The 24,423-nt window shown below is 42.3% G+C and overlaps 1 protein-coding gene across 10 annotated transcripts in view; it reads right to left on the reverse strand.

The window, feature by feature from the left end:
* Positions 1 to 18,760, reverse strand: part of LOC123774319 (Leucine-rich-repeats and calponin homology domain protein) — a gene marked incomplete at its 5' end in the record, with an annotated part of 57,716 nt that extends 38,956 nt beyond the window's left edge. For all 10 annotated transcript variants that reach the window (XM_069307890.1, XM_045768487.2, XM_069307887.1 and 7 more), the window contains 7 exon segments: positions 5,545 to 5,615; positions 6,027 to 6,314; positions 6,602 to 6,707; positions 15,653 to 15,795; positions 16,053 to 16,189; positions 17,863 to 18,098; positions 18,616 to 18,760. In XM_069307890.1, coding sequence (XP_069163991.1) covers positions 5,545 to 5,615; positions 6,027 to 6,314; positions 6,602 to 6,707; positions 15,653 to 15,795; positions 16,053 to 16,189; positions 17,863 to 18,098; positions 18,616 to 18,760 — 1,126 coding nt within the window.
* Positions 18,761 to 24,423: the final 5,663 nt, after the last annotated feature.

Consider the following 24,423-nt stretch of genomic DNA (forward strand, 5'->3'; position numbering starts at 1 on the left):
TGATATTATGAGAGTATTTACAAACTAACAAAAATTCTAAAGTATCCTAAAGTAGTCCAAATAATGGATTTTTACGAGACATACATTAGAAGTTTAAGTCTATAATTATATATATATATATATATATATATATATATATATATATATATATATATATATATATATATATATATATATATATATATACATATATATATATATATATATATTTATATATATATATAGATATATACAATGATTTAAAGATGTACTGTAATCATACTGAAGCAGAGGTACACCAGCACCCCCAATGCTGTGGAGGAGGTCTTCCTTACAGTCAAATGTGGAGGTGGTCTTCCTGACAGTCTAATGTGGAGGAGGTCGTTCTCACAGTCTGATGTGAAGGTTTTCCTCACAGTCTGATGTGGAGGTCTTTCTCACAGTCTGATGTGGAGGTCTTCCTTACAGTCTGATGTGGAGGTCTTCCTTACAGTCTGATGTGGAGGTCTTCCTCACAGTCTGATGTGGAGGTCTTCCTCACAGTCTTATGTGGAGGTCTTCCTTACAGTCTGATGTGGAGGTCTTCTTTACAGTCTGATGTGGAGGTCTTCCTTACAGTCTGATGTGGAGGTCTTCCTTACAGTCTGATGTGGAGGTCTTCCTTACAGTCTGATGTGGAGGTCTTCCTCACAGTCTGATGTGGAGGTCTTCCTCACAGTCTGATGTGGAGGTCTTCCTCACAGTCTTATGTGGAGGTCTTCCTTACAGTCTGATGTGGAGGTCTTCCTCACAGTCTTATGTGGAGGTCTTCCTTACAGTCTGATGTGGAGGTCTTCCTTACAATCTGATGTGGAGGTCTTCCTTACAGTCTGATGTGGAGGTCTTCCTTACAGTCTTATGTGGTCTTCCTCACAGTCTTATGTGGAGGTCTTCCTCACAGTCTTATGTGGAGGTCTTCCTCACAGTCTTATATGAAGGTCTTCCTCACAGTCTGATGTGGAGGTCTTCCTCACAGTCTGATGCGGAGGTCTTTCTCACAGTCTGATGTGGAGGTCTTTCTCACAGTCTGATGTGGAGGTCTTTCTCACAGTCTGATGTGAAGGTCTTCCTTACAGTCTGATGTGAAGGTCTTCCTTATAGTCTGATGTGGAGGTCTTTCTCACAGTCTGATGTGAAGGTCTTCCTTATAGTCTGATGTGAAGGTCTTCCTTACAGTCTGATGTGAAGGTCTTCCTTATAGTCTGATGTGAAGGTCTTCCTTACAGTCTGATGTGAAGGTCTTCTGTATAGTCTGATGTGAAGGTCTTCCTTACAGTCTGATGTGGAGGTCTTCCTTACAGTCTGATGTGGAGGTCTTCCTTACAGTCTGATGTGAAGGTCTTCCTTACAGTCTGATGTGAAGGTCTTCCTTATAGTCTGATGTGAAGGTCTTCCTTACAGTCTGATGTGAAGGTCTTCCTTACAGTCTGATGTGAAGGTCTTCCTTACAGTCTGATGTGAAGGTCTTCCTTACAGTCTGATGTGAAGGTCTTCCTTATAGTCTGATGTGAAGGTCTTCCTTATAGTCTGATGTGAAGGTCTTCCTTACAGTCTGATGTGAAGGTCTTCCTTATAGTCTGATGTGAAGGTCTTCCTCACAGTCTGATGTGAAGGTCTTCCTCACAGTCTGATGTGAAGGTCTTCCTTATAGTCTGATGTGAAGGTCTTCCTTATAGTCTGATGTGGAGGTCTTCCTTATAGTCTGATGTGAAGGTCTTCCTTACAGTCTGATGTGAAGGTCTTCCTTACAGTCTGATGTGAAGGTCTTCCTCACAGGCTAATGTGAAGGTGGTCTTCCTCACAGTCTAATGTGGAGGTCGTCCTTATAGTCTGATGTGAAGGTCTTCCTTACAGTCTGATGTGAAGGTCTTCCTCACAGTCTAATGTGGTGGGGGTCTTCCTCACAGTCTTATGTAGGGGCATCTTCCTCACACAATCTGATGAACAGGTGACCTTTTCCAACCATATAACTTTACATGCTTAATTATCTTCTATTTACAACAGGTAATAAGGTTCAGTTCCAAGCACAGTAGGTTGTAAACCATTTGCTAAATACCACAAAGTGCAACGTATGCATCTCCATTTATTCAGCGTTATACTGATGTGACTTCTTCAGGACAGACAGGAATGGCGATCAAGTCTTACATAGCTACAGCCAGCAGTGTATGCAAGTGATATATATAACTCATGTCGGACAAATAAGTGACACTAAGGAGGTTTACACACATCAACATTTCAGCAAGTGGTTTAGTTAATACAAATGCAACTTTAATTTTAACTTATAAAACAGCCCTTTTGAACATTAAGTGTTAGAAAATATTATATTTTCAATTACCGAACAGTTACGAATTGAATGTTGTATCCGAGCACGTTGAGAATGAAACGGCAAAAAATTTGGTCGCTCCTTCCCAAATTTCAACGTAAAATAAGAATAGTAAGAAAAAGTGAATGATGTCTTCTTTGTCTGTGGGTAGCAAGACCTAACTATAGGCCCCGTTTCATAGCTATTGTTCCTGGGGAATTTACTTCAAATATTTACTCGCAGATATAACTGCACTTGACGCTGTGCACCGAGGTGGCTTCAATGACCTCTCCTCCAAGTATATACCATTTCTTTATCACCCAAACTGAATACAAGCCATTTCATGCATTTCAGATTCATTTGTATTTTTAAAGTCTGTTTGGCCCTGTTTTGTTTTGTTTTCTTTCACCTGGAAAGGCAAGTCTCTATTCACTTCATCCTTACATCAGAATCACATCACCTCTGGTCTTTCTCCTTCCAGTGTTCCTGGATCATTCTGTTATTCTGTTGTCACAGATAAGCTGTTTTTTATCTCTAGCACCAAGAAATGTTATACTGGTGTCATAGTTAATTTGTTTTAGTAGCAAATTTAGGTTAATTTGAGTCATCCACAGATAGGTTGGGCAGAGTTGCAGACACTCAACCTGTTTCCTCGAGGCCTCTGCACCTACCATTGTCATACTACATAGACATCACTCATTATTTAATCCTTACTACCTTTTATTTATTTTTTATTTATTATACAAGAGTTCTTACATTCCTATACGGTCACTAGCACGCATAGCGTTTCGGGCAAGTTTTTAATCCAAATTTTCCCCAGAATACGACCCGCCGAATCGTTTAACAACCAGGTACCCATTCACTGTTGGGTGAAGAGGCTACAGTTAAGGACTGGCGCCCAGTCAATCCTTCCCGGCCAGGGATACAAACCCAGGCCAAAACGCTCGCGAAGTGCCAGGTGCGTGTTTTACCACTGCGCCACGGGGACTGCTGTGCATAAACTGCTGTTTATGCACAGCTTGAACATGGCATTCAAGAAGTTAGCATACTCACATTATACTACTTGCACAGACACTCTTAAAAGCATCACTCACAAAGCCATAAGGAAAATTCATCAATACATATTTCTTCATCACATGGCCTCTATAAGAAGCCTTTATCATCACTATTTTGAGTCAACATAATGGAAAAATATTTTGTAATTTTCATAATTCTAGGAATGTAAGAGGAAGATGATGCATGAATGTGCGCGCACACCATATTTTTGAGGTTATTTTGAGATGATTTCGGGGCTTTAGTGTCCCCGCGGCCCGGTCCTCGACCAGGCCTCCACCCCCAGGAAGCAGCCCGTGACAGCTGACTAACTCCCAGGTACCTATTTACTGCTAGGTAACAGGGGCATTCAGGGTGAAAGAAACTTTGCCCATTTGTTTTATTACCATATAAAAGCATTATATGACAGAGTGCTCGGGAGACGGGACACCACGAGCATAGCTCTCATCCCGTAACTACACTTAGGTAATTACACCACAAATAATGCTGCATCACTCTACTTGTGCATGTCGGGCACATTGGTGAGCCAGAGAGCAGCTGTGAGCTCTCTAGAACTTTTTGAGTTCAAACAGAAATTTTTTTGAGCTCAACCAGAGATCGTTTTGGACAGGTACAGAACCATAATATATAATACTGTGCTTCAAAGGATCTGATGAACAGTCTTGCTGCAGAGAAATTCAGTATTATCATAGTTTAATTACTGTATTTTAACTGTAATACAAAAATATTAATGTACAGTACTTACATTTCAGTTGAATCTTGATCTAAGCAAAGTATACTCTCCTGGAAAGCGTCATAACGAGATGTAGAATCAAGAAACAAAATGACCGAGAGGTCCGAGACCAGAGCCTGGCACCGAGGCATCACACACAATACCACCGGTGCTCATTCCATCGACCAACACAAACACTCTGTGTATTGGTGGCTTTAGGGATTATACCTGTCTTGCCTATTAATCCTTCATTATTTATGTATCTTATGCATGCATGTATGAATTCTTGCTTATTAAAGCATATTATTTTTGTTATTATTATATTTTGCATAACTCAATTATATGCAAATATTGACTGCACATTAAAAACTAAACAATAAAAATAATTTAACTAGTCTAATCTCACTCGTGTTATATTTTTACATATTATTGACTTTCTTGGCTTCATATATAATTTCCCGTTTGTAACACTGAATTCACCAGCAGAACACTGAAGTCAAAAATAAAATTCTAAAGCATTTAAAAAAATTAATTATAAAACTACCGAACTATTTAACAAATTTGTGTTTGTAAATTGTTGAGTGTCATTTACTGTCCATATTCATTAGTTACATTATTGCACGATAAGTGGATCATGAAGGGTGTAATTTCAAAATAATAAAGTAGACTAATTAATTATAGACTAGTAGACTAATTAATTAGTAGACTAATTAGTTATAGACTTCTCATACTGTATACACAGGAGACGGGAGAAGGATGTGAAGCAGACAATCACTGTGCATGTGAGCTAAGAAAAAGTCAGATCTACTATCTGTTTCAAAACCAATCACTGCCTTTGGTTAGCACAATTAGCACACTACATTGATGACTTACCTCTCAATATATCTACTGACACAATAGTGTACCAATATTGTTAACTTTTGGCTAAATAACCCGAGAATAATGTGGTGTCGGAACACCTGGGTTTCAACCATCCAGTAAAACATGCAATCAAACAATAACAGTCAAATACACAAAGCAAGAAGCGAAATGATATGACGCATGCAGAGTTAGGAGGGACAGCCGAAGGTTTAGAGCGTACGGCTGGCAATAGTAAGTTCAGAATAGCGTTAACAAAGCCTTGGCTACACATCAATCCTAAAACCATCAACTATACCCATCAAAGGTGCATATACATGTTCCTTGTCCTGTTTATCTTTTGTGTTTCCATATATGTCATATGAATGAGCATCATGTCAAGACATATTACAGTGAGTTAACCATGCAGTGTTACTTCATATGTGGACGATGACATGTTTGCACACAATTGTGTGTACAAACATGCAAGCATCTGTCGACAAATGATTTAAGCAGATGAACACCTCTGATAAGCATCAGTACAAAGAACAGGTCTTACTGAATCATTATCTGTGGCTCATGCAATCTCACCCTTCCACAGCAACATATGAATGATACTCACCTTTGGCTGTCTTTCACAGGCGAATGATCATTCACATAAACATTCTCATAGTCCTGTCTCAACTTTAGGGCCTGAAAAGACAAATAATTACATTATAACACTCAAATATGTCATAGACGACATGCTCAAAATTAGCGTCCGATGACTTAGTAATTCTTAGCGATAGTTTCCTACTTTGTGTGTAAATATTTTTCTTCTTGTTCAAGACTTGTTTACCCTTAAGAATGCTACAATAATTACTGCTAAAAATATTATATTATATATTATTATAATATATAATATTATAGCCCAAAAGGGCTACTCAATTTGGAGACGACACAGATAAACTAGCAAGGGTGGAGATGTGGTTATGATGGTGAAAGAACACCCGAAGATAAGAGAGTTAAGAATCTATGAATAAACATGGAGGCCATACGAAGGAGATCGGGGGATGGAAGTTCAATCTCCTTGTATAGCTTCAATATTTATTCACAGTACTTTACCTTATTAAATTCATCCTCCAAGCTGAATCCATCACCCGGACTCAGCGTGCTTGGTGTTGACAAACCGCTGGTCGTGTGCTCCCCAACTTGTTGTGTTCCGTAACACGACCCATTTACTCCTTGCTCAACGGATGCCTGAGAGCCATTCACTCCTGGGCTAACTACTCCATTAGGAATGCCGTTGACTGGCCGAGATGAAGGGCCACCACGTCCTCGTTCTTGTCGTTGCTCCTTGGTACATGCGGCAGCCCGAACGGCCAGTTTACGTGGATCTTCATATTCCATGCTCTTAAAAGCAAAAAAGAACACCACTAATGTAAAGTCAAAAAATGTATATTTTCACTGTAGTAAAACTACAGTACTGTATTGTTATTTATAAGATAAACATTTACAAAAATTACAACTATTACACACAGGAATCACAATAGCATGATGCATCAAATGAACAAATCCACAAGGGCTCGGACGTAGGTTCGAACCCTCGTCACGGCCCTTGTGGATTGGTTCATTACAACTATGTTTTGCAACAGAAAAAACAAAATCAAAATTAAGAAGATATATTAGTGATAACATACCTCTTGACTCTCCTGTGACCATCTCTGGTCGAGACTTTCACACGTACTATACCCACTATCCATCGTACTACGCTTGTGCCGGGGGTCGAAGAACCCGTTCACAAACCTAAATCAGACAGATACAAATATATAATAACTTGAATTGTTACAGATATTCATCACATCTTGAACCAAATTCATTTTGAAGACTACGAGAAAATTAACAAATCTGAAATGAAAAAATACCCCAGGACAGTGCTAAAAGAATTATGTAGAAGAAATTCATGCAGAAAAATATATATATATTCTGCAATTGAGGAACAACTGTCATACTCTGCCTCAATTAATTCATTACATTTTACATACTGCACTGTACTTTTGGAATTAAATTGATTTTTGTTCAACAGTAAGATATCAAACTTTTCAAAATGGCGATTATATTTAAGGACAAACTTTTAGTGGTAAAATACCTCAATTTGCTATTACAGAAAGAAAATTGTCAAATGGTCCATCCCTGCATAGTACATAAAAGCTAAGCCAATTATGAAGGGAAAAAGGATAACGGCCGCCAAACAGTCATCAGATACAAAAAACCCACATCAATGGCATCATTTCATCGTTACAATTACAACTTAAGACTGAAGGTGCTGGATATACTGAATACTGGGCCAGTTTTCCCCTGGTGACTATTTAACGCAAGGTTTAATAAACACCCCCAGTGGACAGACACAAGGATAGACAACATTTCTACACCTCATTTCAGTTCACCGCCAGTACTCAAATTACCGTATTTGCCAGCGTAAAAGACGCACTCTCGCACATGGGAGCCGGTCGGCCGAGCGGACAGCACGCTGGACTTGTGATCCTGTGGTCCTGGGTTCGATCCCAGGCGCCGGCGAGAAACAATGGGCAGAGTTTCTTTCACCCTATGCCCCTGTTACCTAGCAGTAAAATAGGTACCTGGGTGTTAGTCAGCTGTCACGGGCTGCTTCCTGGGGGTGGAGGCCTGGTCGAGGACCGGGCCGCGGGGACACTAAAGCCCCGAAATCATCTCAAGATAACCTCAAGATAACAAGACGCATCCCTGTTTTACAAGGGTATTTTGTGGAAAAACTGTTTCAGTATGTTTCATCATACATTTATTGAAAGATATTTTAAAGTGGTTTTTGTACCCCCAACTCTTACCTCCTCTAAGATCAGCTGTACAGTTGTTTATATTTTGAGCAAGAGAATTAGTATACAGGATGTGAAGCTTGTGTTTCTGGACGTGATGTTTTCTGTTACCGCGACAGGCCACCAGGGCGGCACTCCCGGTGGTGGCGCATCATTGCAGCACTATGGTTTTGTTGTCAATTCACTCATTGCAAATGGCTGACTAGCAGATGAAAGTTTAACATTCCTTTCAAATTTCTTGGAGCATTTTTCATTTAGATAATGAATAAATGTTTCTTAAAGGTAACACAGTCGTTAAATAATGTATGACATATCAGGTGTGGGTTATATATGCTGGGTAAGGTGGTGAGACGACGTGAGCTTCTGTCGTAACTGTCGACATACATCGTAAGTAATTTTTCGTAAGTTTGTGATAGCAGACTGTTATAACTCGGCTTGTTTTCAATATTTTATAATTAGCAATGATTTTAGTGCTTAGCGAACTTACCCAGTATGCTCGTCGGGCTCTCTTGCCTATGGCGCTCGGGCTCACATCCATAATAAGGCCACATTAGACGCATGGCAATTTTTTTATACATTTCAAAATAAAAAAGTGCGTCTCACACGCCGGCAAATACGGTATTACATTGTCACAATATGTAAATAACAAAATTATACAAAAATACCAGTTGAGAACTGAAATATGTAACTGATTAATCAATAAAGTTTAATTATAATATATTTATACTTGTGTGTAAATCACGAAGAAATTAACACGTGATGAACAATATGACAGTGTCAGACCACGAAGAAAGGATTAAGACAGGAATTTCCTTAAGGACTTTTGTATTGAATAATACATCATCAGAAGAATGGATTTACAGTTCAGTGGGTGTGGATATATAGGCAAGAAAGAGCTAAGGTACAATGTCTTTAATTAAATAATGAGATATTAATAAGGTATTAGTGAGATTATTGTGTATCAATGATCCTACTCAAATTGCTCTTTAACTGATCAATCAAAAAAGACTAAATTATACAAAACACTGCTAATGTTCATATTACATGATTTTAGTAATCTGTATTACACCAGATTCAATAATGTTCCTATTGTAAAATCATTTTCAATAGGAACATTATTGAATCTGCTGTAATACAGATTACAAAATCAGGTAATTTGAACATTAGCAGTGGTTTGTATAATTTAGTCTTTTTTGATTGATCAGTTAAAGGGTGATTTGTGTAGGATCATTGATACACATTTGTCTCAATATTACCGTATTAGTATTCCATTAGACACACTGTATCTCACCTCTTTCCTGCCTATATATCCACCCACACTGATCTATAAATCCATCCTTCTGAAGGTGTATTATTAAATACAAAAGTACTTAAGGAAATTCCTGTCTTAATCCTTCCATTGTGGTCAGACAATGTCATATTTATACTTATATAGCTAGCAATTTAATAAATTTTTATACTGCATATTAGTGTCCATAACTGCCGCGCTAAATAAAATAAAGAAAGAATTCCTTAACAAAGATTTAAAGATGCATTATTATGATCCCGAATTATGCAGACAAGAAAGTAAATTAAGAAGTATTAGTTTCTGCCATTCCAGGTTCCCGTTCTGCCATTACTAGGCCAACACCAGCAACCTCACAGTATTAGTACTCATGAATTTGTACATAGTAGTTTTTAAAATCTCATATAACTAGTCTGTATCCAAAATTTAACACGACACTCTAGTGCATCTAGAGTGTTGTATTAAAATCCAACACCTGAAAATTGCTGTTGCTTGGCCCAAGCCCTTCCCGAATTAGTTGCTATTGCAGTTACGGAGTTAGCCGTTGCTCTACACACGCTCACACGCTAACATGCCTCACAACTTACATAGGCTACAAGTACTACAACTACCACGGCCACCACAAAATGCAGTAGAGGTAGTGACCACCCCACGTTGGCTGGAGTGGACTCCAGACCATCTAAACTTGTCTTGCTGACCTCTGACGGAGAGTCCTCATGCTCCCTAAAAATTGAGGCATAAAATATGTCTATTTCCATTGTTATTTATTTATGCTGCCTTATGTATGCTGAAGGCTTCAAATTCACCTCTGACAGTTTTCTATTCAACTTGCCAACTTGAAATATAATAAAGACATGTAAGACAATATACAGGTTAAACTTGGCACCTATACTGAAACTTTAATAACCAAGTATCATTCATCTTTCAAGCGCAGACACAACATATTCTCCAGCAGCAATGCAAGGTTGTACACCTCAAACTACAGCATTAGAGCTTGTAAGCAAGGGTTATAACAGTCAAAGACCAGGAAATGATGGCAGCCCACTACAAGCTACAAGCCTGAAATCAAGTACCTTCTCTGTATTAAGAGTGCTTGGTTTGGTGTTGGGCTTAACTCTCACGCTGCTCTAATCGCTATATGCTAACTAATTTTTGTCCTTCGTACCATGATATAGTACTGTACTTTTAAACAGGGTTAAGGCCTATGAACCACGGTAGGGTTATTAAGCCCTCCACAGTACTTTTACTGACTAACCAGCAATTATACCTTATACTTGAGCATAGTCCCGGGGCCAAATTCATGAAACAGTTAAACAAGTTCTACGACCGGGAGCCGGTCGGCCGAGCGGACAGCACGCTGGACTTGTGATCCTATGGTCCCGGGTTCGATCCCGGGCGCCGGCGAGAAACAATGGGCAGAGTTTCTTTCACCCTATGCCCCTGTTACCTAGCAGTAAAATAGGTACCTGGGTATTAGTCAGCTGTCACGGGCTGCTTCCTGGGGGTGGAGGCCTGGTCGAGGACCGGGCCGCGGGGACACTAAAACCCTGAAATCATCTCAAGATAACCTCAAGATAACCTGTACATCTTTTCTCCATCTTTGGCAGTTTTGTTTACATTTATTAAACAGATATATGAGCTCTGAAGCACTAGGAGAATGTTTATAACAAGAACAACATTTGATTGGTAAGTTTCAATGCTTGTAAACTGTCTAATAAATGTAGACAATGCTGCCCAAGATCCAGAAAAGACGTACAAGTTCCTAAGTACTTGTGTAACTGCTTGATGAATTTCGGCCCTAGGATTAAAGTAGCATTCCTCTCAGTTCTCAAGAGTGCTTGATACCTGCTTGATGGGGTTCTGGGAGTTCTTCTACTCCCAAAGCCCGGCCCGAGGCCAGGCTTGCCACAGTTAACTGTGCTTCTCACAGTTAATCATACGAAAGTTACAATGTTTGTAAATGCTGTACTATATACATCATATTACTACAGTAACAGTATACTGATACTTGTATACATTATGTAACAAAAACCTTGTTACAGAATTAAGCCATTAAATGTATGTAATAATATATCTAAATGTGGATCAAAAAAATTCTCTCACGCACACAATTTATGATCAAGATTTGAGCTGTTACCAGAGCTCACAAATAATACCTTAAGTATACTTGCCAACAGGAAATGATTGCAGTAGCCACCATAGAATCCTATAGCACGCAACATCACCTTCTCCCAACTCGTATTTATGAACAAAAGCAAATAACTGCAGTAGTCATTTAGGCAACCAGTTCTCGCAAATTTAATAAGTCAATATTGACTTATTAGTTGCGTGCATAGGTGACATACTAAACATAATAGTTTCCCTTGAAAAGCTTCATAGAAAACACCGACCTTACCTAACCTACTTAGTATGGTAAAATAAGCATCTTATAGCTTCGTAATTATAATTGTTACTTAACCTATTATAGGTATAGGTTAGGTAATAATTGTAATTACGAAGCAATAAGATGCTTATCTTAACATACTAAGTAGGTTAGGTAAGGTCGGTGTTTTCTATGAAGCTTTTCAAGGGAAACTATTATGTTATGTCACCTATGCACATATTTAATAAGTCAATATTGACTTATTAAATTTGCGAGAACGGGTTGCATTTAGGGCACAGCTGCAGAACCCTGGACATCGCCACCACCACACACAATAAACTCAAAAATGTCAGCTACTCTTCAAATATACTATGCGGGTGAACGAATCTGATACTGTACGGGTACTACAAAAACATATTAACATAAATATCATCTATGAGATATATTTTAGAATAAACATTATAATGTTAATTTCTTATAATTAACTACATGATTTTCCCAAAAATAATTCTTTTTTATCGTCAAATTTAAAAGTTTATATTTAATTTGACCATTCTCAATATATTAACCATTCTCAAGTCAATCGACTTGAGAATGGTTCAGGACGGACCGAAACAAACTAAGGTATCCACCCCCCAGCAATCCACACTGGGCACAACATCTTAACAAATCATCTATTAACCTGAGGCAAAAGTTCTGAAGTAATTGCCCCACAAATAAGTTAAATAATACCTTCATTAGTAGTGAAACTTGATATCTATAATGATATCTGATGTAATGTAATGATACCTGATAAGGCCTTCAATACATTTACTCTTAAAGGGGGACAACTGTAATTTTCTTCATTACCCATTGACCCTAAACCTTTAATACAACGACCATGGACCAATATTATGAAGACAATGTTTCTCACCTCGCACGTCACCTTCCTTTTTCCTGCCTGTACAGTATATTCTAGTACCGTATTGCATTCATTATACATTTTTTTAATAATTATGTGTTGATTAACACGAAGCTGTTCAAATCATTTCCTGTCTCTTTCCCTTCGTTGTTATACATTTTCATATTATTCGTCACGTGTAGTTACAGGATGAGAGGTATGCTCGTGGTGTCCCGTCTTCCCAGCACTCTCATATAATGCTCTGAAACTACGTACTGTGCTGACATTTTTGGCCCCAGCACGTGTTCAATTCTTAGTGATTTTACACACACACAGCTACCGTATTTATTGACACTGGTCTTTCACAAAAACAACAAGCAAAACACACAAAACAAATAAATGCCCAGATACTTTTCAACATATGGTGCCACAAATTAATTCTTGAAACAAAAAGCATCAAAGAATATAATGTAGTTAGTGTGGCAATTAACAATAGTGCACTATTAGAGCTGTAAATAAACAAAATCTTTTTTCAAGGTCAATGGCATGTCAGTAAATACTGTACTTTTAATTATATACATGAATTTGAATTTTGGTGACAAGAATACAGTATTTATCTTTTCTCCTTATGTCATGATTTTTGTCATGTATTTTCAAACTATTGTAAAGCTATCTCATGGTTTCCCACTGTTGATGAGAGAATGTTTCTTAGGTTCACCTTCCCTGAGATGCAACCCACAACAGCTGCCCGACTCTACAGTACCTATTTACTACTGGGTTATCTTGAGGTTATCTTGAGATGATTTCGGGGCTTTTTAGTGTCCCCGCGGCCCGGTCCTCGACCAGGCCTCCACCCCCAGGAAGCAGCCCGTGACAGCTGACTAATACCCAGGTACCTATTTTACTGCTAGGTAACAGGGGCATTCAGGGTGAAAGAAACTTTGCCCATTTGTTTCTGCCTCGTGCGGGAATCGAACCCGCGCCGAATTATGAGTCCTGCGCGCTATCCACCAGGCTACGAGGCCCCTTCAAAACCCTGGGTAAACAAAGGCATCAGGTGAATGAAAGCTTGCTCAAGTATCCTTTATCCTGCTGTGGGAATTGAACTCGGAAATTGGCACCTTTTGGGTGTGAATCAACAGTGCTGACCATTACACTAGGTTTTTAGTGTAATGTAATATCACAGACTTTTGTAAAAGCTCTCAACAAATGGTGTTTCTACACAAGGTGTTATTGGGCACAAAATGTGCACACAAGAAATTACTGGCAAAGTAGGAAAAGGATTTTTAACTTCCTAATAAACAGAACATAGAGTGTAATAGTCAACACAGTAAAATCATCGTCATCTACAGGTACTGTGAAAAGCTCAGAGTCCCCTCCCAAGGTCCCGTACTTGCTCCGGTACTTTTTCTCACACTAACATCAGATAGAGACAAGGATACAAACTACAGCACTATCATCATTTGCAGATGACACTAGGATTCTCATGTGAGTAGACAATATAGAGGAAACGGCAAACCTCCAATCGGATGTAAATCCGATCTTTCAATGGGCCACAGATAATATCTTGTTTAATGAAAATAAGTTCTAGCTCCTGTGCTATGGAATTTCTTTTTTTAAACAGAAACCATATATAAAACAGAATCAAATCACACTATAGAATGAAAAAGCAATGTAAAGGACCTAGCAGTAAAAATGTCAGAGACATTACCTTTACAGAACACCATAAAGTAGCTGTCATGACTGTAAGAAAAATGACAGGTTGGATAACAAGGACCTTTCAAACAAGGGATGCCATACTAATGATAATACTTTTTAAGACACTGATGCTCTCTAGGGTGGAATACTGTTGCACTCTAAAAGCCCCCATTCAGAGCCAGAGAAATTGCTGACCTGCAGAGCATGCAAAGATCCATTACCGCAAGAATCCACTCTACAAGTCATCTTAATCATTGTGACCGATTAAAAGTTCTAAATGTGTATTCTCTAAAGCGCAGGTGAGAGATACTGTACATAATAATCTGCACGTGGAAGATATTAGAGGGACTGGTTCCAAATCTGAACACAGAAATAACATTACATGAAACCAGTAGGCATGGCAGGATGTGCAATATAATTGAAGTTGAAAAGCAGAGGTGCAATAGGTTCACTGAGTGAGAACTCTATCAACATCAACGACCCAAGACTTTTCGACACTCTCCCGCTACACATAAGGAGCATAACTGGTCGGCCTCTCGCAGTGTTCAAGAGAGACCTCGACAAACACCTCCAAAGAATACCTGATCAACCAGGCTGTGATTTATATGTCAGGCTGCGAGCAGCCACGTCCAACAGCCTGGTTGACCAAACGACAAACCGGGAGGCCTGGTCAGAGACCGAGCCGGGGGGTTGTTAATCCCCAGAAGCTACACAAGGTAGCCACAAGGTAGGTATATGTTCTATACACCATTGTTAAGTCTTGAATACTGTACTGCACTTTGAAGGTTTTACAATTATCCATAAATTAAATGTCTCTACAGATATTTCTCACATCTTATTTAGTGTGCAGGAACCCATTTTAATGATACAATCAAAGGTCCGCCGTACACACTACACACACATTCACACCCACACATACACATCACACACACAGTAGTAAACAGTTGGAACAAGTGAGGTGGTGGAGGCCAAAACCGTCAATAGTTTCAACGCTTTATATGATAATACTGAGAAAATGGGACACCATGAGCATAGTTATCATCCGTTAACTACCCTTAGGTAATTACCAGTTGACTGATGGTTGAAAAGCAGGACCAAAGAGCTGAAGTCCCCTGCAAGCACAACTGAGTACACACACACACACACACTTATACTCCTAATTACATTCTCTCTCATCATTGTTCTAATTCGTTTTCTTTCTACTTGTGAACTTTTCAGTGAAGTTCTATTAGCCAATATGAGGACCCATAACTGAATAATCTTTTTAGGGGAATTATGTGCTAAAAAGTAAAGACATTTTGTTCAGTTAATTTACATATAACAATGAGTTTTCAGCTACAAAAATACACTACATACAAAATGTAAAATCAATAATAATAATACAAGTGCTTGGAAGCAAAATAATATATCAGCCTATTTTACTGATCAGGCATTAAGAGAGCTGACTTCATCAAAATATACTAAATTAAGAGTTGTTGCTGAAATGTTATACTGTACCCCTATGTACAAGCAAATACGATTTGAGGTCTAGCCAGAGGAAAAAAGAAAATGTTTCAACCATACCATTGTCCTTGAAACTAACTGTGCAAGCCTGCATTACTAGAAGACAACAAATATACCACCAGTTAGTAAGAGAAACTTAAACTGTCTAGCAAATGCAAATCTAATCCATACCTGAAGTCTGTGCAAGAAGTTGGCTTTCGCAATTGCAGTTTTCGGAACTCTGCTTCCGTTGTTAAAATGCCTCTTTTCTTGTCCTCCTTCACTGCTGCCATCTCTAACCACTTAAAAATATGAACACGCCCTCTCGTGCAAAGCTGAAATGTATCACAAGAAGATACTATTCTGTACTGTATATATAATCAAATATCCTTGAAATTGTCTAAGTTAATATTCTAAGAAAGCAAATCCATAAATAAATCTATAAAATATCATCATATACAGTATACTGTATGTAGATACTACACAGCTAATCACATCTTAATCTATAATACAGTATACATGAGCACAAAGATCCTTAAAATCAACGCTGGTGGTGCAAAGTTTTCCGAGAAGATTTTGAAGGAATACTCACATTAGCAGGCGGGTGCTGGAGGGGATTATTGTCGAGAGTGAGAGTGATGAGGGAGGACATGAAGCGCAGTTCTGTGGGTAACGTCGCTATACGATTACAACTCAGATCCATAAATACCAATCGTAGGAAACATAATTCTGAAAGACATACGTAAGTCACACAAAACGTCTGAGAAAATCTTGATAAACTGCAAAAGTTTACCAAATAATTGAAACAATAATGCAGTTTACCACCTTCATATAACCAAAAACAAATGGGAAAAACTCTATAATGTCACACGCTAGTAAACAAACTTGCTGAACAAGAATATCTACAGCATCATCAAAACTCCTAAATATCATAAATCAAAGATTACAGACTGAACTGGGGTAACACATACATGGAACAGGTGTAAATGCTGTGAAAGAAATTGCATTTTAAAGCCCAGCGCAACTTTCTACTAAAATAATGAATACAATTATGTAGTGAAATGTAAGTGGAAGACAAAATCAAACTCCTGCAGTTCCCTCTTCAATCTTCTCTGCTTTCTCGTTTTCCAACTCCTTCCATTTATTGCTACTCCAAACACCTCCATTATTTGACCTCAAATACCCTTCATTGTTCTCTCCTCCAAGGAGGGATGGTGGCCACAGACAGACAGACAGACAGACACAGACAGAAGCAGCAGCAGCAGCAGCAGCAGCAGCAGCAGCAACCATGACTCACTGTCATGTGTCATGCACACGCCATTAACAACGCAGCTTCTCCCTCTGCTTTATCCTCTTAATAATTATCATCCTCCTCCTCTTCCTCCTCTCTCCTCACAAAATTTATTCCACGCTTCATAAAGTCGTTAATTACACGGTCAATATCCTGTACTAAATACACTCTTCAGACAATCTTAAGCACTGTATAATATTAATTACTGAATGATTTGACTGTTGTTTGTGACAATTGAGATATGCAATACTATAGAGGAGAGAGGGAAGGAAGGAGCAGAAGTGAAGAGAGAGGAAAGAAAAAGAAGGGAGCAGAAGGGATGGGATGAGAAGAGAGATGGAAGGAAGAGAAGCCAGTGAGGGGAAGGGAAGGAAAATGAATGAAGGAATGAATGAATAAAAGAATGAAAGAGAGAGAGGGGAGGATGGATGGAGGGAGGGGAGGATGGATGGAGGGAGGGGAGGATGGAGGTAGGGAGGCGAGGCGAGGAGAGGAGAGGATGGAGGGAGGGAGGGGGAGGGAGGGGGAGGGAGGGGGAGGGAGGGGGAGGGAGGGAGGGAGGGGGAGGGAGGGAGAGGGAGGGGGAGGGAGGGGGAGGGAGGGAGAGGGAGGGAGAGGGAGAGGGAGGGAGAGGGAGGGAGGGAGGGAGGGAGGGTGGGAGGGTGGGAGGGGAGGGAGGGAGAGGGAGGGAGGGAGGGAGAGGGAGGGAGGGAGGGAGGGAGGAAGTGAGGGAGGGAGGGAGGGAAGGAGGGAGGGAAGGAGGGAGGGAAGGAGGGAGAGAGAGGGGGGAGCGGGGGAGGGGAAGGGGCTGTGATGATTGGATGATTGATACCTAAAGCTTTCCTGGGGGACTCCTAATCACCTAACCAGGACTGATAAAGCTTTCACTGTAGTCCATACCAGATACGAATATGATTATGAATACATGTGCATAAAAGCTCAGACATACATTATATAAAAGATGCTCTCTCAAATAAGGAAATCAAACACATTCACGTTTGTTTACATAATCAATGGATTATGTAAACAGGTCTTGGGCAACAAAGTACGATGCGCCTTTCACCATTTGGCTCCACCTGAAGAAGGCAAAGGAATGCCGAAGTCAACATACCTGGAGGGAGTGTCTGCAAGAGGTTCCTCCGAAGGTTGAGTCTGCGGAGAGTGTCGAGTTCGCCGAGGGCAGGGGGCAGGTGGGCGAGCTGGTTGTAGGAGGCGTCGAGCTCCATGAGGTTACTGAGGTGACCCACCTCCTCCGGGAGGCTCACCAGACGGTTGCCAGAGACATCGAGGACGCGAAGAGCAGAGAGCGCGCACACGCACCCAGGCACCACCGACAGCTGGTTCCGGCTGCATCACAAGATATAAACATGAGGAGTTACACTCTAGTATGCAGCACCGCTCCTGTGCCAGGTAAGTCCACTAGGGGCTCACTATAGCCCATGCTACTTGCCCCGCTCCTGTGCCAGGTAAGTCCACTACGGGCTCACCATAGCCCCTGCTACTTGCCCCGCTCCTGTGCCAGGTAAGTCCACTAGGGGCTCACTATAGCCCATGCTACTTGCCCCGCTCCTGTGCCAGGTAAGTCCACTACGGGCTCACCATAGCCCATGCTACTTGCCCCGCCCTGTGCCAGGTAAGTCCACTAGGGGCTCACTATAGCCCATGCTACTTGCCCCGCTCCTGTGCCAGGTAAGTCCACTACGGACTCACCATAGCCCATGCTACTTGGAACTTGTTCCGAGTAGCTGAATCTATAACAACTCAAGTATTATCAATTGCAGCCAAAGTTACTTATTCAGAAATGCATAGTATTGGAAAATATTAAAAGTAAATTCAATTTGTAGTAGTAGAGTGGGAGACTAACCTGAGAATGAGGTGTGTGAGAGTCTGAAGGGCCGCCAGGGAGTCTGAAAGGTGTTTGATGACATTCTGGTAGAGGTTGAGTTGCTCGAGAGATGTGTAGTCCGTCACCTCCCCGGGCACCTCACTAAACCTATTCTTAGATAAATCTGAAATAGAACATAAACACCACCATTAGACACAACATTATACCTGCCTTCAGTTTGGTATCCCTCAACGGTTTGGGGATACCATTGGAGATGTTCCAATGGTATAATAGATACAAGCATTGAAGATACTCAACCTTCAATAAGCACTACAACTATCTTCAGTATTGTCAACAATTCACCCCCCCCCTATGATGAATCCACTATGAATCCACTCCTCAATCCATTCATTACCCCTCCTCCCCTCGCAACCACTAAGAAACCAACCACAGGTAAACACAGGTAAATATTGTCCTTTTTTTCAACCTGTCTTTCTCCCTTCTCTCTCCCACAATTCACAACAAAATAACAACCTATTGGATAATAACCTACACGACTTGGTCCACGACGGACAGAAACGTAGTCGTTTCTCCACTTTCTGATGTGTGATCTGGTCTTCATATCTTCAGCCACGTTATTGTGACTCGTCTGTACTGAGTGACTCGTCTGTACTGAGGTCAAAGGTTTGACAACAAATGCACAATAGACCCTGTAAAGAGTAGAGGTGCCATAGGTACAATCAGGGAACACTGTATGAACACCAGAGGGCCACTATTCAACCTCCTTCCAGCTAAACGTAAGAAATATTGCCTAAACATAGGTGGAAGTGTTCAAGAAACAGTAAGACAATTGTCTTACTAAGTTATTAAGTTCCTGCTGGAACCTTATTAAGTTCCTGCTGGAACTGCTGGAGCAAGAGGGGTTGTAAAGGATATTGTTGACCAGACCACACACTAGAAGGTGAACGGACGACGACATTTTGGTCCGTCCTGGACCATTCTCAAGTCGATTGTGTCTGGTCAACATACTTCAGCCACGTTATTGTGACTCCTCGCCTGTAAAGGATATATGAGCTTATGGGCCACTTCACGCAACAGCCTGTTCGATCACATGACAAGCCTGGCCTCAGGCCGGCCTAGAGAAGACTTTCAGAACCCACCTGTCCCCTTCCACCTCCCGTCGCCCCTCTCCCATACCCTTCCACTTTCCAACTTATCAGGGCACCATAAGTAGGCAGTGTGAATGAACTTGGCTTGTCTTGAAGTGAAGAGGACCTTATGGACACGTGAGTGACTGGTGTTGATAATTATTTCTGACACCCCTACCGTGGGAGATAAGTGCTCCCAGTGGATACCTTTTGTCTTTTGAGAAAGACAAGTTTTCATAGGACAAAACTACTTTTTTGAAGTGGCGGGAAGCTGCCTACTTGTGCTTGCGGGGGTTGAGCTCTGCTTTTTCGGCCCGCCTCTCAACTGTCAATCAACTGTTACTAACTACTATTCCCCCCCCCCACACACACACACACCCAGGAAGCAGCCCGTAACAGCTGTCTAACTCCCAGGTACTGTACCTATTTACTGCAAGGTAACAGGGGCACATCAAGGTGAAAGAAACTCTGCCCATTTGTTTCCGCCTCCACCGTGGATAGAACTCGGAATCTCAGGACTAGGAATCCCGAGCGCTGTCCACTGAGCTGTCAGGCCCCACGCTAGGAGTGGTTACTGTACCCTTGGGAACATCGACTTGATGGCCCGGCTGGTAAAGGTTACCTCTGCATCCCTCATTCTCTCTATCACCACCACTACCTCCCATTTCTCCCGCTCTTTGCTCCACTCCTTCCTCACCCTCCCTCTTCCTACCATCACTCCATCTCTATATCGTTCCTCTCCGATACCCCTCTCCCTCACTACGCGTCCCCCCCCCCCACCACCAACCACTGAGCAAGCACCTCTTCCTCGTCACTCATAATTATCACCCGTGTGAGAGCACCCGCCTCACATGTACCTTCCCTCACACCACCACTACCACACACAACCCAGAGCCTCACACCACAGTTGAGAGGTGGGGCCAGAGAGCCGCAGCTCAACCCACACAAACGCAACTAGGTGAGTCCCACACCACCCACCCAGTCGCTGACACCACCACACCATCCTTAACTGGTGGTGTGAAGCAATTTCTCCAGCTTTGAAAGGGGCTGTCATTGTGCAGCAGTACTCTACTCTAGAGAGCACTAGCGTCTTGAAGAGTATCATTGGTACAGCATCTCTAGGGTGAAAGGGGCTGTCATTGTGCAGCAGTACTCTACTCTAGAGAGCACTAGCGTCTTGAAGAGTATCATTGGTACAGCATCTCTAGGGTGAAAGGTTCTTGTTATCCAACCTGTCATTTTTCTTGCTGTTGTGACGGCTACTTTATTGTGTTCTTTAAAAGTAAGGTCTTCCGACATGATTACACACAAATCCTTTACTGCTTTAATGTTCTATGGAATGATTTGATTGCGTTTTGGACGTGTTTTCTGTTTTTATTTTAATTTTTTTCATAGCGCAGGAGCTGGAATTATATTTCCTGCAACCCGTTCTCGCAAATTCGTAAAGTCAATATTGACTTATTAACTACGTGCATAGGTGATATACTTAACATAATAGATACCCTTAAAAAGATTCATAGAAAACGCCGACCTTACCTAACCTTGTTAGTATCCTAAGATAAGCATCTTATTGCTTCGTAATTACAATTATTACTTAACCTATACCTATTATAGGTTAGGTAATAATTGTAATTACTGAAGCAATAAGATGCGTATCTTAACATACTAAGTAGGTTAGGTAAGGTCGGTGTTTTCTATGAAGCTTTTCAAGGGAAACTATTATGTTAAGTATGTCACCTATGCACATATTTAATAAGTCAATATTGACTTATTAAATTTGCGAGAACGGGTTGTTTCCTGAGGCCCATTAATCCTCGAAGCATCTGTTATATGGTTCGAGATCGGTGTTACATTCATAAAGAATTCGTTCTTCACCTTCAGCGTGTTTAGAAAATAGCGTGTTGAGTCTTGACCAGACCACACACTAGAAGGTGAAGGGACGACCACGTTTCGGTCCGTCCTGGACCATTCTCAAGTCGATTGAGAATGGTCGTTCGGTCCTCGACCAGGCCTCCACCCCCCAGGAAGCACCCCGTGACAGCTGACTAACTCCCAGGTACCTATTTACTGCTAGTAACAGCCGTTCCAGTTTCCATCTGCATCTCTTTTTTTTTCCTAGGGGTATGAGGTTTGAGTATATTTCTAGTGCTACTGTGCTTATTTTTCCAGTGAGTGGGAGGGAGGGAGAGAGGGAGAGAGGGAGAGAGAGGGGGAGAGAGGGGGAGAGAGGGAGAGAGAGGGAGAGAGAGGGAGAGAGAGGGAGAGAGAGGGAGAGAGAGGGAGAGAGAGGGAGAGAGGGAGAGAAAGGGACATACAGGCCAGAATAAACACAGGCTCGACCAAACAATGAGGAGACCCACATTACCTGTGTATTGTTATGAGTCAAAGGTGCCACCCTCCCACAACGGCAGCGGTTGGGCAGGGTATGCAAGGGCTACTTTCATTATCTCCACCTAGTATTCGTCCCAGGTACCAATGTCCCTGTGGCCCGGTTTCTGGGCAGGCCTGCTGCTCAACCAGGCTGTTAGAGGCAGCTGCTCGTAGTCTGACGTATGGCATCACAGTCCGCTTGATCAAGTATCATTTACACGTGTTCAAAACGGTCTCTCTTGAATAGAGACGGGTAAGGGAGGCTTAAGGGTGGTTTAGGGTAGGTTAGGGTAGCATGGGGGAGGGTTGAGGTAGTCTGGGGTTAGTTAGGGTGGCTTGGAGTGGGTTGGGGTAGACAGGAGAGGGTTGGGGAGGCCTGGGGAAGGGTTGGGGTAGACAGGAGAGGGTTGGGGAGGCCTGGGGAAGGGTTGGGGTAGACAGGAGAGGGTTGGGGAGGCCTGGGGAAGGGTTGGGGTAGACAGGAGAGGGTTGGGGAGGCCTGGGGAAGGGTTGGGGTAGACAGGAGAGGGTTGGGGAGGCCTGGGGAAGGATTGGGGTAGACAGGAGAGGGTTGGGGAGGCCTGGGGAAGGGTTGGGGTAGACAGGAGAGGGTTGGGGAGGCCTGGGGAAGGGTTGGGGTAGACAGGAGAGGGTTGGGGAGGCCTGGGGAAGGGTTGGGGTAGACAGGAGAGGGTTGGGGAGGCCTGGGGAAGGGTTGGGGTAGACAGGAGAGGGTTGGGGAGGCCTGGGTAAGGGTTGGGGTAGACAGGAGAGGGTTGGGGAGGCCTGGGGAAGGGTTGGGGTAGACAGGAGAGGGTTGGGGAGGCCTGGGGAAGGGTTGGGGTAGACAGGAGAGGGTTGGGGAGGCCTGGGGAAGGGTTGGGGTAGACAGGAGAGGGTTGGGGAGGCCTGGGGAAGGGTTGGGGTAGCGTGGGAAGGGTATGGAAGGAGTAAGGGAGGGGTGGAGGTGGGGAAGACATGGGGGCATGGAGGAGTGGGCCACAATGCGGTATATAAAGATGACATCACAGGACCACAGGGCGAGCCAGGCTAATGTATACAACACAAGACCCCTTCTCTCCCTTCTCCCTGACCCTCCCTCCCTCCCTCCCTCCCTGCTTGTTTCTCTCCCTCCCTGCCCCTCCTGACCCTCTGCTTGCCTACCTGCTTTCATCCCTCCCTCCCACTTTCCCCTGAAGGCTTCTCTGCCTGGCTGGCTGGCTGCCTGCCTGCCTGCCTGCCTGCCTTTCCTGCCTGCCTGCCTGCCTGCCTGCCTTACCTGCCTGCCTGCCTGCCTTGCCTACCTGCCTTGCCTGCCTTGCCTACCTGCCTGCCTACCTACCTGCCTGCGCCCCACTAACCTAATTCTTATAGTCTACCATACACAGTATATTAGGGTTCAATACTAATCACTATTAACACCATCAAATCCACAGTAAAAACAGTTGTTTGGTTAAAAAAAAAGGTAAACACAGAACGTCGTCCCTTTAATGAGGGCAGGTGTTGGGGAAGAGTCCAGTGGGAGTCCCTTTAGGACCCTCTCGGGGCGGATTATTTACGGTCCACTGCCCATACCATTCCTTCTCCCCCCCTCCCCCCTGTGATGGAGTGGTTTCTGGGAGGTCTCTTCCCCAGGGATTCACGAAGCAGTTACGCAAGCACTGACCAACCTGTCCATCTTTTCTCAATCTTTGGCGGCTTTGTTTACAATTATTAAACAGTTGATGAGCTCCGAAGCACCAGGAGGCTGTTTATAACAATAACAACAGCTGATTAGCAAGCTTTCATGCTTGTAAACTGTTTAATAAATGTAACCAAAGCCGTCAAAGATTGAGGAAAGATGTACACGTTCGTAAGTGCTTGCGTAACTGCTTCGTGGATTTGATGCCGGCTCCACTACTCTTCCTCAGTGAGTGAGAGAGAGAGAGAGAGAGAGAGAGAGAGAGAGAGAGAGAGAGAGAGAGAGAGAGAGAGAGAGAGAGAGAGAGAGAGAGAGAGAGAGAGAGAGAGACAGTGAGAGAGACAGTGAGAGAGACAGTGAGAGAGACAGTGAGAGAGACAGTGAGAGAGACAGTGAGAGAGACAGTGAGAGAGACAGTGAGAGAGACAGTGAGAGAGACAGTGAGAGAGACAGTGAGAGAGACAGTGAGAGAGACAGTGAGAGAGACAGTGAGAGAGACAGTGAGAGAGACAGTGAGAGAGAGAGAGAGAGAGAGAGAGAGAGAGAGAGAGAGAGAGAGAGAGAGAGAGAGAGAGAGAGAGAGAGAGAGAGAGAGAGAGAGAGAGAGAGAGAGAGACGATGAGAGAGAGAGAGAGACAGTGAGAGAGA

This window comes from Procambarus clarkii, chromosome 61 (assembly GCF_040958095.1).
Source record: "Procambarus clarkii isolate CNS0578487 chromosome 61, FALCON_Pclarkii_2.0, whole genome shotgun sequence".
In the NCBI taxonomy this organism is placed as follows: domain Eukaryota; kingdom Metazoa; phylum Arthropoda; class Malacostraca; order Decapoda; family Cambaridae; genus Procambarus; species Procambarus clarkii.